Genomic DNA, 15,285 nt, shown 5'->3' with positions numbered 1-15,285 from the left:
CCGTGGCACGCGCCTCCGCCAGCCCCAAGCTGCTCAGGCTTCTTGCACAAGTAAAACCAATTGCAATAGGAAAAAAAAAAAAGTGTGTATTGCAAATTCCAACCCAAATGCATATTAAATACACTCGGCAAATCCTGCACTGCATGTTAGGAAATCTGTGTTTAATTTGTGTTAATTACTTTCTTTGGAGGAATCTGAACTGAATACAAGGAAGTATCACCTTGTAAACACTGATGTTGATGAATTTTTGGAAGACTACAATTCCTTTGTTTGCTTTAGCTACGTTGTTCTGGGAGTTGAGAACTTCATTGCCAGCACCTTCCTACCTCCGCCTGTTGTACCGAGGGCTCTCGGTGCCTTCTGCGTGACTGATGGAATGCCACTTCTTCTGGTCCTCAAATGAAAAATACATTTCTTGTATGGTGAAAAAACTTCAGATTACTGGCTCATAAAATAAGTGCAGGAAATTATCCGCATGCCGTCAGGCTGATGCCACAACAACAGCACTCTTCAATACAATTCAGTTTTATTTCACAAGCATATTTACACCAGGTTGTTCAATACATACAGCAGATGGGGAGTGGATTCAAAGTTGCTCGGGAGGCAGACACTTCAATCATTTACCACAGATGGTGACTTCCATCATTACAACATTTTCATACAGGTGTCTCATCATGTCATCTTTTGCTTGTAAACTGCCAATGAAGCCACATACGTCTCCACATTTACAAGGACAAGTCCAAATACAGCACTAACAAATCAATAGAGCACTAAAAGCTTACACCGGAATGACAATACAAATTTTACAGCAGCGCTGAGAGACGGAGGCTGCGAAGAAGTTGCGGACTAGGGCTAACAAAGTCACCGAAGCAGGGCTTGTGTTTAGGCAGGTAAACGGGAGGTCTCTCCCCGGAGGACCCGCAGGGGCTGCAGGCCGGGCGGCACCAGACCAAGCCGAAGACGCGCGCCGCGGGCTGAGCGCGCTCCTGCACCGCCGCACCGCTCGCCGTCAGCGCCTCCGCTGCTTGGTTTGCGGGACTGGGAGGAAACTGGCTGCCTCTCCTTCGCACTTTAGAAAATCCATTACACTTCCACCTTAAAACAAACATTTTAATGCATATATAATTCAAGATGTTTGTTCACTGTACCACATAGGAAATCATTGGAGGGCTACGGCCCGCTGTTCCCGCCAGGGCCGCGGTTTGTTTCTGAAAGTAAACACATACACAGATCTGGAGACGTACCCGAACGAAACCGATGGGGTCGGCTCCTGGAATACCTCTGGGAATGCTTGCAGCGTACCCTAACACCTCCCTCATACGCCTAAACCGAACGTTACAGCGTTTCAGTCCGCAGATGGAAGCCTCTGTCAGCTCTTCCTTTTTTCTTTGATCATCGCGGTTACATATATATCTTTATAAACACAATATACATGCACGTTGCGTTAGTTCACTTAGAAAAGACCCTGACATTCTACGACAGAGTTCTCTACTATATTCTACATTCCCGCCAGATACAAAGATTAAATTTTACGGCAGTTTGTGTTAAACATTCCTAATGGTCTTAATTTCTTGCGCTTTTTTATTTTTAAATAGCAAACAGATATGTAGCTTCTGGACTGTAAACCTCACTTTCATATACAGTGTACTACACAGACCACCTAAAATAAAATAACAAAAAAAAATCAATGCTTTTTAAATTTAGAAGCCATTTTAAAAATTAATTTATTCCTTTTGGGGAAGGGAGGATTCTATGAGTACCATTTTTACTTTACCATGTAAAGACAGCCTTCTTATTTCTGTGAGCTTTTCAGACAAAAATGGCAAAGAAAAAGCTATACAAACATATACATCAATATGTTTAAATAAAATAGTATTTTATAGATTTTTTTCTTTACTGGGAGCATAAACCAGCATACTTTCACACGATTAAATATTTCATAAAATTAGATATGTAAGAAGGAAACACAGTCACAGCCAACGTTACATAGGAATATTCCTGCTGAAGAAATTGTTTCCATACATCCACTGAAATAACTTACCTATTGTTCACAATTTTTCCTGCCCGAATTGCTAACCACCAGTGACATTTGTGCTGTCGCCCTCCAGGGAGCGTTTCCCCCCGGCCTCTCGGCGAGGCCAGCCCACGAGGCGCGCACGGCCTGCCTTCCATGCAGGGTCCAGCACAAATGGGAGCGGCTTTTGGAAGAAAAAGCTTATTATCTCTCTCTCTTTTTTTAAATAAATACCTTCACTGGTAGCAAAAAACACCTTTATATATAAATACTCCTTTGTTCAAGTTTGCTATTCCATCTTAGAGAGATTTTTAGTATTTACATGTGGATTGTAACTCTTTCTTCCAGACGACAGCAAGCAGCGACTGAGCACAGCAGCACTTCCACCTCAAAACCTCCGTCCTTCCATGAGGAAACGTGACCCCCAGCTCAGAGCAGAGGCCACTCACTCCTGCACACTCAATTCCTCACGATCCCGAGTTGATTAGGCCCTCATTAACACGCTAGCTCTACGAGGCGTCACCCTGCAATCATTCAGTGGTCACTAGAAGAAAGTCCGTGTAAACACAGCCTTTTTGGTAACACTGAGGTTCCGCGAGCGTGTTTCAGGAGGCTGCCGCGGGGCTCGGCCCCCAGCGAAGGAGCCCGGGGTGACGCCTGCAGCCGCTGCCCAGGCCTCGGAGCGCGGTCGCGGCGTGACTGGGTCTCCTGCTGCTGCTGCACCGAGCCGCCGGGACCTCCCCAGAAGCCATCCTCTCCCTGCCGCGGGGAGAAACCACCCCGTGTCCGTGTCCGTGTCCGTGTCCGTGTCCGCCCGGCGGAGCCGAGCCGCGCCGAGCCGCCGCGGCCTGGCCGGTCCGTGGGGCGCTGGGGGGCGATCGGTGTGTGGAGCACAGAGACAAAGAAAGAGGGAGAACTACACGGAGGTTGGAAACAGAAATGTATTTCTAGTGCGGGCGGCTTCCCCTAGACCATGAAGCGGTGCTCCTTGCCGTCGTGAGCCATGAGGATGACGTTGCGGTTGGAGGTCCAGATGAGGCGGGCCAGCCGCAGCGCGTTGTGCGAGCCGGGGGAGGCCGGCTGCACGGGCGGCACCTGGTACGTCTTGATGCAGCGCAGCTGCGGCGCCGAGTTGAGCATGCCGATGCTGCCCAGCAGGGACGTGTTCATCTGCAGAGACAGCCCCGTGTCACCCCTGTGTCACCCCAACACCAGCGGGGAACCCGCCCGGCTCCCACCGCCCTGCCCTGCCCACGCACACCAGCCGTAATTAGCATCTCGTTAGACAGGGCCAAGCAACGCCATTCGATGGGAGAGCGGCCGAGAAGTTCGGCAGCACGCTCGCTGGTCCTGGTGGTGTTCGTGACCACAGCACACGAGTTTGCAAAAGGACAGACTAAATGAAGTCAGCTGGCATGTGACACTGCCCTCCCACGTGGGGAGCCCATGGAGTCACCCTGGCTGTAAGTGCATGTTATCGCCCGGTATTGTGAGCAACATCTTTAGAGCTACGCACCCCTGCACCCCTCCAAGGCAAGAGAAAGGCGATGACTGTGTATGACTAAGTGGAATACCAATTACAGCCAAGAACCTGTTAAAACTTCCCTCCTATGTGCAGAACTCGGTGAAGTTTAGCAATCAGTGACCACTTCATCTCCCTGTTTTTCCCATGTAATTTTTTTTATTAGCATTCTCCTTGACTGTATCTTTTTCAAATAGAATTGTGGGATCTAAATCAATAAACTAGCTAGGAAAATTGCATAGCTTATTTAGTATGGTGAAAAGTATCACTTATACTTCATCGGTATGGCTTTGTTATTAAAGGATTTTTTTTTCAAAATTTAAGGAGAAACATGAAATGTTAATAAGCAAATGTTAAACATCAAGTGTTTTATTATTTTCTGGAGGACAAACAAACCATTCAGGAGAGGTTCGCTGCATTATACTCTCTGGAAAGCAGGCCAGTTACTGATGCACGCTGTCTAGCTCCACGTTTTTAAAAATGAGATTTGCTGCTCTAACCCACCGAGACACACAGACCTCTCCACCTTCCTCTCCTCGGGAAAACCTTCCCATCCCTACGCACTGCAATCCTAGGATTTCCACGGACCGCCTCGCTGCATCCCTGGGCTGTGCCACGCGAAGCCCTGGGACAGGGAAGGCGCGTTACTGCTGACGCCACGCTCTGAATTCTGATCAGGACAAAGTACAAGCCATTACTTTTTCCTGGCTCTTCTCAGCAGCAGAATGGTGTCAGAGAGTGTAAATCATGGCATCTCTAGCAGGGAGCATGCAAGCACCACTGACATTTTCACAATTTAAATCATCTTGAGTAATAACCCTTTTAAGATGACTAATGTTACTGATTTTCCTGCATTAATAATAGTGCCAAATAGAACACAGAAGGGAAAAAAAATCACTAGTGCACGAGGTCACATTTTTAAACTAAATGTGTAGGTATATTTAACTCTTTATGTAAAAGCCACTTTAACGTGAGCATTTATACACCTGGAAGAATGTGGCAGCTCACAATTTAAAACACGTGCGTGCCTGATTTTTTTTTCCTGCCAATTTTACAAGATCTGGTCTGATTGCTTTCCAGATTTTCCCTGAGTACTTAAATTGAATAAATGTAACCGATGGATAAAGATTCTTGCTGTTCTCATTTACTGTTTCAGAAAGCACACAATGTAGTGAGGGATAATAATTTAATAATTATTATGGCACCTGTAGAACTAACGAATGGCATCAAAACGAGGGAACTACGTTAAAGACTAGCTGGTAATTCTGGGTGTACTGAGTTCGGTTTTATAGTCTGATTACTGCAAAACTACAGTATTTTGATAGTCTGCACAAATTGCTTGTTCAGATCCATTTTGAAGTCTAAAGCCATTTGAAGGAAGAAAAAAATGCTACCTAGGGAATGTAGGCAGCAGTAAAGGCCTCTTCTGCGGCAATCTGTCCCACCAAGCTACATGTTTATCTATCCACAATTAGCAAAAATACTCCTACTGACATGAGATCACAAAGACAAAAAGAATTGCTGATGTTAAAAAAAAAAAGATAAATTATCTAGATACTTCACAAAATGGTGGTCTGATCCTCAGTTTCTCCCATTTCAGCCCCTCTTTGTATCGCTTCTCCCTCAGCTTTCCTGTTTCCAGCCTTATTACGGAAATGGAAGGCAGCTCCACAGCGCGCGGCGCAGCGGAGCACAGCTCCCTGACGGTACGGCGCGCGGGCTCGAGGCAGAGCAGCTGTGGCTGCTGAGCAGTAACGGGACCAGTGGTCACCTTAATAGTTCTGCGTCGTGTTTAATAAAAAATAAAATGGAGAAATGTCAGGAAGGTCTTCTATACAAGGTTCCAGAAATTAGAGAAGGAAAATGCCTACTGATAGGGATGGGACCGAGAACAGGAGCAGAAGCACCTGTCCTGGCCTGTTGAGAACCAGTTGGGGGTCTCCTGCATGGCCCTGAATCTTGTCAGGTGGGTGCTTTAGGTGTGTGAAACTCAACTGTTACAACGGCTTCAGATTCAACCATCTAATAGGACACAGCCCAACATTTGAGACTGCTCTTTGATGCCCTGCAGTTACATACTGACCTGTATGCAAACAAGCCCTCCTCCCTCATCGGGTGACAACCGCAAGGAACGTTCAAGCGGAAACAATAACAGAAAAAGACCTGCACACTGAAAAAATAGAAAAGCAGCCATGCACAGCGAACTCGGGTGGCTAGACAGCACTGCAAGACATTGGAAAAAGGAAAGCTTCTGGAGAGTTCGTGCTGCACGAAGTCAGTGTGCTGTAACCCAGGTGTGCACACACTTGTGCAGCGTGTGCCTGGGCTGTGTGAAAGCACTTGCAGTGTGACCGGCCCGCCAGCGGACACGGGGACGGGAAACGCCCGCAGGCTCACGTAACAGGCCTTACCTGCCAGAAGGAGAGGTGGCTGTCGGAGTTGGAGTAGGTGGCGAGGTACCGGCCGTCGGGAGCAAAAGCCACTGCAGTTATGGGCCCCTTGTGACCATGGATCGTCTAGCGAGAGGGGAGAGAACAGAAACCGAGAGCGTTTGTTACTCTGCACCGCGGCGGCGCTCAACAGGCTTGTAAGTAAACACAGCTTGAACTTCTGGAGCTGAACTTCTAGAAGAAGTTTTTGGAAGACTTGAGGAGCCCACTGCAGTCGGTAAAAAGCAAACTCTGTGTGCAGAAGCCTCTTCCTCCCGCTTCACCGATGTAGCTTAGGTCTTGAATCTCAGGTATGACACTTACCAGGAAAGCACCTGCAACCTAACCAAGCCTTATTGGCAAATGCCTCTGAAGAACAAAGGGGAACCTTGATTTCAGTGTGGTTCCTGGGGTGACGCCTCTCATTCTCCCGCCGCCAGCCTTGCAGGCGGTTTTGTGGCAGGGATTCAGCGCTGGCAGGGCCGGGACCGCGGCCACCCCGGCTGTGCCGCTGCTCTGTGCCTGCTCCACAAGCCGCACGCCTGGTGCGCTCCGCACCTACAGGCGGGTCTCACCGGTGTTAAACAACTGCTTTATAAAATACCCCACCATACAAACACGTCACGAGCACCATGAAAAATTATTCCAGGCACTCTGCGGCCAGTCACAGTCACGATCGCATTCACTGGTTAACAGCTGCAGACACGGGCGGATGCTGTACGCGGCGGGACTCGCTTGTGTTAAGCGTTTTCTGAGGCTTTGGAGATGCCCGTGTCGACGAAGCCGGGCAGCCCCCCCACCCTCCCACTTCACAGCCAATGGTGCAAGATCTCCAGCCACTCGCGGCACCCCACTGCTGGGAAAAGCAGCCCCGAGCCGGAGCGTGGCCGGCCCTGAAGCAGGAGGAGGAAGAAACGCAGCCACCGCCACGTGAATGCTGAGCGCAGGGCCAGCCGATACAGGGCTACATACAGGGTCTGGTGGGTTTTTTATCGTTGTTTTGCTTCGTTTGTTTTTAATTCACAGTAACACATGAAGTTTTCTCTCTGAAAATATCATTTTCTATCGGATTATCATAAAGAAAACACCAGTGACATGCGCGCAAACTATTTCTTGGTAAAATACGCAGCGGCTGCTCCTTCTGCATGAAGAGGCTCTGTGCCAGCTTCAAGTTGGCAGGACTTTAAATGTGTGGAAAAAAAGACTTTGTAATATTCATCGACAAAAACTAGGCTGTGAAAATAGAAGTAGTGCCCCTGCAGCCAGCTCCTGGACACTAAAAGGCACGGACCTACTGAGAAGGCACGCCGCTCCTAAAGCTGGACTAATATTAACAACCCATTAATATATTTATTTATTGCTTATCACGTACAAGTTGAGTAAAGTCAAACGGAATCCCAAACCCAGGTCTTTAATGTAATCACCACAGTTTAGGATGAAGATTTGAAAGGGCAATTAATTAGATGATCCAGCCTTTAGACCCATCAAACTGTGCAGCACTTAACAAGCAAGTAATACTTGTCAATAAAAAATGTTTTGGTAATACAAAGGTGGAAAATCAATAGTACTAGCACACTTGTTGCTCTTTTTACTACTGAAAATGTGTTCCAATAAGTACAATCCTTAGGGGAATGAACGTGCTTTGTTATTTAAAGCGAGTGTTTCTCTAATTGATGCTAATCCTTTCAAGCCAAGATTTATTTTTTAGTGCACTATCTAAATGTGTACTTTGCAACGCTCATCTTCTGTTTCTTAGGCAAGCGAATAAGCATAACAAAACCAAATTATTGCTGCTCATTCAAAATATTCTGCTTGCACCCATCCATTTGGAGCTCAGCCTTCCCCTGCTGGCCCCGTCCTGCTGCAGTGATGGATCAGGACGGCAGCGCTTCTGCAGCACCGCTTTGAGCACCAACAATTTGCAGCTTTCCTGTTCAGAAGTAATTATATTAGTACACGAGGATGCAAAAATCTCTGCAGCGCTGGTTAGAAAACGGTCTCAATTTTGACCGGCAGGCGGGGTGGGACAAAGTGCAGCTGCTTGTAGTTTCCCGCTGCCCAGCCAATTGTTTTTTAATGGGAGGACGCTCCTGGGAGACTATTTGACTTCTGCACCTGCCACCGCCGCGGCCCTCTAACACATGATATACTGGAGCTATGACAGCCTCATTCTAAGTCCAATATTTAGCAAACTCTACGCTGACCTGCATTATTCTGTTAAAGGTGACATAAAAAATAAGTACCGCATCACCGCAGCGATTTTATTTTAATAAATACACCGAAATGCATACTTTAAATTGATAAAGTAACTTATACACCGCTACAGAGACACAGCAATATTCCGCCACATTTATTATTAGATATTTATCTCCCCAGTCTCTAGGGGTACCTTAACTAAACTGAAACAAACAAAAAATCACTTACTGAGAAAGCAGCATGCCTACTGCACCCCCCAGAAGCGCCACCCCTCCAGCACGCGTCGTGTGAAGAGCACCAAGCGAGGGTTGCCGCAGCCAAACGCCACCCTCACAGAGACCCGGCAGCTTCAACTGGGAACGGTGCGGGAGCATCGTTTCCAGTTTTTGCGAGGGAAACAGCCTCTGCCCAAGGAACGGTTACTTGAAAATGAAGGAGGAGATGACTGTAACTCCTGCCCTGATCGGAGACGAATCCCTGACAGTGACCTTGTGGGCAAACCCAGCGGTGCCGCTGAGGTCCTCTGCCACAGTGAGCACCTCTAGGTGTTACCCAGAAAGCAGACCTGAAGACACCACGATACAGAATGCAAATAAATCACAAATAGAAGTTCCCTATGCTAAAGGCAAAGCCTAACGGAAGAGAGCTAACGACTGAAAGAAGTTGAAAAAATGGTATTGATGGTGCCATTAAAAAAAGGAAGAAAGAAAGAAGGCAACTCTTCTACCTCCTCCCCAAACTAAATTAAAAACAATGCAAGTTTAGAACAGATATTATTAATAGATAAAGCTAGGTCTGATAGATCATTATTTTATTTTATTTTATTTTATTTTATTTTATTTTATTTTATTTTATTTTATTTTATTTTATTTTATTTTATTCTATTCTATTCTATTCTATTTTATTTTAATTTTTTAGCAGCATGTAACAAACAACCAGAAATGAGCTGTGAAGGAAAAGCAGGGCAGGAGTGCTTTACTGACATGCACAGACCTCTTTGTGGTCTCCTCTGGCAGTGACGTGTACTGACTAATTCTATGTCATGCAAAGAAAAGTTTTTCTTTTTTAATTTAAATTAAAAATTGGAATTTGAATTTTAATGCTAGCAAGGGGTACAAAGACCCGCAGAACATGCACAGAGCCAAAATTGTGTGGGGAAATAAATACCGGTCTTTGAAATGAAGATAAAGATGGCAGACCCAGGCAGTGAGTACCGACAAATAAATCCTGACAAAGCCTGCTCTGAAAGTAAAGAAGCCATCGCAGCTCCTTCCCAGCTGCTCCTGGTTTCAGTCACAGAGGAGATGAACAGCACCTCAGCAAGGCAGCAATGTGCTACGCCCAGGTCGCATTTTTCTTTTCTTTCCCTGGTTATTTTTATTGTTTTCCACCTTGCGATCATTGCCACTGTCTCTTTCAATGTATAATTACAACATAAATACAGAAGGACTGCGTTGCACACCGTCCATGTTGAACGTATGGTTTCCCAAACACGGTCAGCTTTGGTCTAAGCTCAGCTGGAACAAGAGCGTGCCCGATAAAACCTTTCTTTCAATTTTTTTTTTCCAATTGTCCTTCAAAATCCAAGCGCACGAGATGTTCCAAGACCATGGTCTGCGTGTACACACTGAGGACATTTTATAAAAACACAGTTAGCAAAACTAAGCGGCTTCACCTGAAAAGATACGTGATCTCGCTTCTCATACCACAAATAAATTCTTCTGTGATGCCCCCTCAAAGGCTTTCATGAACCCAACTCTCCAAGCAACTTAGTAGAATTATCTAATATAGCATAAATTTAAATAATTTCAGTATTTCTAATAATTAAATTTCCGTCCTCTTTCAAGTAATAATAACAATTGCAGTAAAAATTTCAGGACTATACTGAGAAAAAGTATATTTAAATCTTCAAATTAAATCTTCCTGTCCTTCAAGTGGCTTCTCGATAGCATCAAGATAAAGTCAAAGCACATATATGAAAATGTTTAACTTAATAACATATATAACTTAATTTTTAATCTTACAGTAATACAATTTTGCATCAACCATTACTATTACTCAGTATTAAAATGTGACTTGCACGATCTGACAGGCAGCATGCAACGAGAGCAGAAAGTGACCTTGAACAGCAGCGTATAAAAATACATTTATCACCGAAATGGCATGCCGGCTGTCAGTCAATATATGCTTCTCATTTGTTAGGAGGTTCTCCTGCTGTGATTCCCTCATTACAATTTGCTTTTACTTCCTGGGCAAATGACAACCAGAAAATGAGGCAGCTTCTTTCTTGGCCGAACTTAATCCAGAAAAAATTAGATGACAGCTGCACCCACCCAAGTGTTGCAGGATGTTTTAGAAATGTTTCCAAGATGCGCGGCCTGGCCGTCTCTGCAGGACAGCCCAGAGCTAGCCCCGCATCCCCTGGAACCGTGACCGCAATCCGCACGGGGCTGCCCCCAGAGCCACCCAGCCCACTTCCCAAACAGCCCGGGGTTTGCAAACGCCGGCTTTATGCTCTCACTTCAGGAACGTTCCTGTCAGTTCGAGAGTTTCGTGTGGCACCATCAAAATCCACACGGCAATTAAATACAGCCCGCGTACGAACCGGTCGGCCCCTAATGCCAGCAGGAAGGTTTTCATCTGTGAAACTAATGCCGTGGCGGTTTAAAGAGACGTACGTGGTAATGTAGCAGCATCTCAGAGTACACGCATGTGTCAGATGAAAATTTCAATAGCAATACTGAGTTGTCTCCATGACAATTATTCTTTTGAAAGAGGTTTCAACAGCTCATAGGCTGAACTTTATGCTGTAGCTTCCAGGGAAATAATTTCAAGTAAGAATTCTGATTATGGTCAGAATACCAATGAAAACGGGAGAAAAAAGTGCTTAATATTTTCACCAGGTTAACAGTATTTTGTGAGATGAAACATTAACTATTTTAAATCCTTACTTCAAAGAGGTATATTATCAATTACGAGCAGTCTGTGTAAAAAAATACAAAATATAGATAGGAACCTAGAAAAGAGATTACACTGGCCAAATACCAGGCCTCTTGACTTGCACATGCTGGCTGCTGTGAAGCACTGTAAAGTTTCAGATCTCGAACCACAAGTCCCTCGGGACTGACACTCAGTAGATGCGAGGAAGTTTGGGCTGATATCCCAGCGCCAGAGAGCGCTTCACGCGGAGAAAAAATATTGAACGCTTTCCAAAAAGTCACAACATGGAATAGATTTACCATTTATTATGGGGACTTCATCTAACCAACTTTCAAAATGCAAATCACACCCTTAAAGCGAATAGCGGTATGAATTGGTTTACCACTGGCGTGTAGCGGCTGGGGCACGTAGCATCTCCAGCCCTACCGCTCCTTGGGTGACACGCTAGACGTGGTGTCAGCGCGCCAGATTTTTCACATTTCCTATTCAAGCAGCTGTCACTAGATTTTCAAGCAGGCACGATGCTCCCATAAATCCCCCACTCTTTCTAGTCAAAGTGCATCTTGCTAAGGTACCGTTTGGCTGAAATATCTTCTAAGCTGCGTCAGTCCAGATGGGGCCATGATAGCGACGGGACTGTGGGCTCAGCACGCAGTACTTGGCCTTAAACAGTTCTGCTAGGATGCGGCTCTTCCCTTCCAGCTCCAGCTCCACTCACGGAAGTTTTAGAGAGAACTGCTTAGATATCACATTCGTATTTGGAGCACTGCAATATTTTTAACCTTTGACTTCATAGCCTTCAATGTACTCGCAAAGCACACAAATCCATAGTTCCCAAGTGACCTGAGACTTTTGTTTAAAGTGTTCAGCAACTCAAATGGAGTAGGAAAAGCTAACAAGATCAGCATATCCTGCCAAAATGCTAAGGTCTGGGGACTTCGTGATCCTCCTAGAAGTGTCTTCTGCCATGCACACTCTGATGAAAAATGGAACTTGCAGCAGGATTTCTGAAATCAGCCATCTGATTCTTGCTGCTCCTCACTCTAATTTTCTGACCGTGTTTCCAGATCTTTATCAGTTCCTGGGCAAACTGCAGCCTACTGCAGAACTCTGTGAAGCTGCTTTCGTTCCATGTTTACCATTCTCATTTTCTTCCAGGAGTCAAAAGCAACAAAATCAAGATTCTCAAAACAAGTGGAAATGTCTAGACTGGAGAAATAGGTCAGTTAAAAAACGGTGTTTGCAACATGATATTAAACAGTTCTGTATATCTGTATATCTACTGAGTTGTGTTTAAACATGTGCTTGCTGGTCACAGGCAACCCTAAATGGGGAAACCTAAGTTTGATCATGACCATTTAACGCATTCTGAGCATTTTCTGCCCTCCTTCTACTAGTTGCAAAGTCCTGGCTGAAGACTTTGTTAAAACACATGTACTAATACTCTCAAATTGCAATTTTCCTATTTTAGCTTTTGAGAGAATTACCGTGTAAGGGATATCTTTGTTTTCAAGCATGACTGTTGTGGTCATGCAAAATCAGAAGGCAGAAAGAAAACACATTAGGCCGGGGTGGACAGATTAAAATTTGCTTACATCCCAGGCTAGGATGAGACCTTCCTACCACGTGTATTATTTACAAAAGTTGCTGCTGATGGGACTGAGCTGTGGCTGACTTCAGCCTTTAGACTTTTAATGTCTGAGTAGGATGGAACAGCTAAATTAGATATAAATTTAGAAACTTTATTTTCTTTACAGATTTCAGTGTAAAATTTGTATGCATACTTTTCTTCTGCCGCTGCTTCTAGAGATGCAACTAACAGTACTGTAACAAATCTGTAAACTCAACGTGGGGTTTGTGGCCTCAGAGGCTGGTTGGTAAGTTTAACATCTTTTTCCAGTCTATTTGATTCTTGTACGCTGAATTGTATCACTTCAAAAAGGAAAAAAAATCCTTAGTGGAATTGATTACATTGTCGGCTCCCCACTTTGGAACCCAACAGCTGAGGCACAGGAGTTAAGCAGAAAGCTCGTGTTGAATCAATTTCTTATTTAATTTTTACTAACTTTGATTATTTGAAAGCACTCCTGATTTCTGCTCTTGGATTTACAGTCCTCGCTTGACGTCTATCCCTGCCTTTCCTCTCCCAACAAGATGTTCCTGTATTTGTAAACTCTGTATGTCTCCAAAGGAAGAATATGCAAGCTCCTTTAAATCAGTCTCCAAATCAACTAGAAAAGAGTACAGTACAGAAAGAAACAAATATGACTCTTAAAAAATTAGTATTGCTGATCGCCATGACCTAAAAAAGCAAATTCTGTGATTGCTGGGGCCTCATTACTTTGCCTGGCTACAAAGCTACAAAGTTAGAGTGGAGTTACGGCATGAATTTATGGTGCACTTACTAGGCTGTAATGTGAGGACTCTCAGTTTGCATTTTTTACTTGTAGCTTAATGAATATATTTATATGTGCAAAGTAGATTTATCTGTGATGCACAGAGGCAACTTGGTGCAGATCAACAATATCCAAGTGGAGAGTTAATGCAGTGGAGTTAGTGTGCTGTAAATTCATGCCTTGGATAAACCCTCACCAGCTTCCCATACCGAAGAGTATCAGCACAGTCTGTTCTCATAAAATATACCGCTAAATTACCACCAGCCCCACCACCTAGGCATAATTAAACACTATTTTTAAAAGACATTTGAGAAACTTGAAAAAAAAAATGTTTATTTTGTTATTGCATCCCTCAGGTAGCTGGATTTGCTGTTAATAGGCTAAGACCATCTCCTGTCATAATGAAAATGAATAAAATCCCTCAACTCCACTATTAGGCAGGTTTAGAAAGATCAGCTCAGGGTAAAACTACTGCAGCCTATGGGGAAAATGTGTCTGTAATACACAGGCTAGCATGACGGTTTCCTTCTTCTGCAATGCTCTCTGACGCTGGAAATAAAATGTAAGAGGAACAAAAGAGCACGGCTTGCATTTGAAAAAGCCAGCTGTACCAACGAGGACGTGAAAATGTAAGTACGTTTAAGTCCCGCTGTAGTTGAAGCATGTCCCCTTAAATTTCTGCCCCACTTGCCAGCAGTGCACTTATTACTACCTGGTATTACATTACTATGGATTTTCCCTTCTGAACCTCGCTACTGCTTTTGCGAGTCAGATTATAAACCAAACCAAACGTCCAGCACTCCCAGTCCCCCTTCCACGTTAACGTGGCTACTCGTACCAGTGACAGGACACACGAGCGTATTTTCAGAGCCCAGGTACGCGGCACTACGAGCACACGTGCTGCGTGCCTGAGGAACTGCACAATGGAATCTGCTCCGCAGCCTGACGGCTTTCGTGCCCTCCCCTTCCTGCCTCCAGTGAGAAAAGGGTTTTGGCCTGTAAAATTAAAAGGCTATACTCAGTAATTATCTTTTATCTGCAATTTGAGAATGTGTGTTCCTACTAACAAGTTCTCCGGGCTCATCTGAACTTGTCGCCGTGACAGTGTCAGTAAATGCAGGTACATGTTCAGATTACAGGATGGCTATCTTTCCTTTTCTCCCTATGAAATACTGCAATTCAGAACACTGCCTTTTATTTACCAAGCAGACTTAGCTAAAGCGAGCCACTAGACATCAGCAACTATTCATTCCAAATATAATATTAAACAATTTTCTGCCTCGTATAAGAATTAAAAAATTGCAAAGGCATCTAGGTACCGAAATAAAACCATATTATGCGCAATTCAATTACTGCTCTGACTGTCGAAGCCATGACTTTAATTCTGCAGTGAGCCAAATGGAGCACCCAGACCAAACAGCATCGATCCCGGCCGATGTTCAGAAACAGCTTTTGCTTTGAAACAAACCGAAGCACAACTCAGGCTTCCCTTTAACCTCCACTGTAGGAGACCCGGCTCCCACGCACACAAGCTCCCATCCGCATCCCCCGCAGACCTGCCAGGGACGCTGCAGCTCTGCCTGGGGGGGTTCTCCCAGCTCCGTGTCCCACGGGGACCCCTGCCCATGGCTCGGCCCTGCGGGGGCACGGCTGGAGTGGCTGCAGAGGGCTGCCTGGCCGGACACAGAAGGGAGACGTACAGAACGAGATCGCACGCAGCGACACGAACTGTTTGTTTTTGTGGCCGGCCCTTTACGCATCTGCTGCAGGCTTGTGGCTGGGTTGCAC

The 15,285-nt window shown here is 45.1% G+C and overlaps 1 protein-coding gene across 4 annotated transcripts in view; it reads right to left on the bottom strand.

Annotated features, from left to right (window-relative positions):
- Positions 1-509: 509 nt before the first annotated feature.
- The window catches only part of LOC310890202 (WD repeat-containing protein 7), a 114,116-nt gene continuing 99,340 nt past the window's right edge, over positions 510-15,285 (bottom strand). For all 4 annotated transcript variants that reach the window (XM_083818920.1, XM_083818923.1, XM_083818921.1 and 1 more), the window contains 2 exons: positions 5,948-6,052; positions 510-3,184 (listed from right to left, as the gene is read on the bottom strand). In XM_083818920.1, coding sequence (XP_083675046.1) covers positions 2,981-3,184; positions 5,948-6,052 — 309 coding nt within the window. In that variant the 3' untranslated portion in view covers positions 510-2,980. The remainder of the gene's footprint in view (positions 3,185-5,947; positions 6,053-15,285) is intronic.

This window comes from Anser anser (genome assembly GCF_964211835.1).
Source record: "Anser anser genome assembly, chromosome: Z".
Lineage (NCBI taxonomy): Eukaryota > Metazoa > Chordata > Aves > Anseriformes > Anatidae > Anser > Anser anser.
The sequence above is the reverse complement of the archived record's forward strand: the minus strand, read 5'-3'. Positions and strand labels throughout refer to the sequence as shown.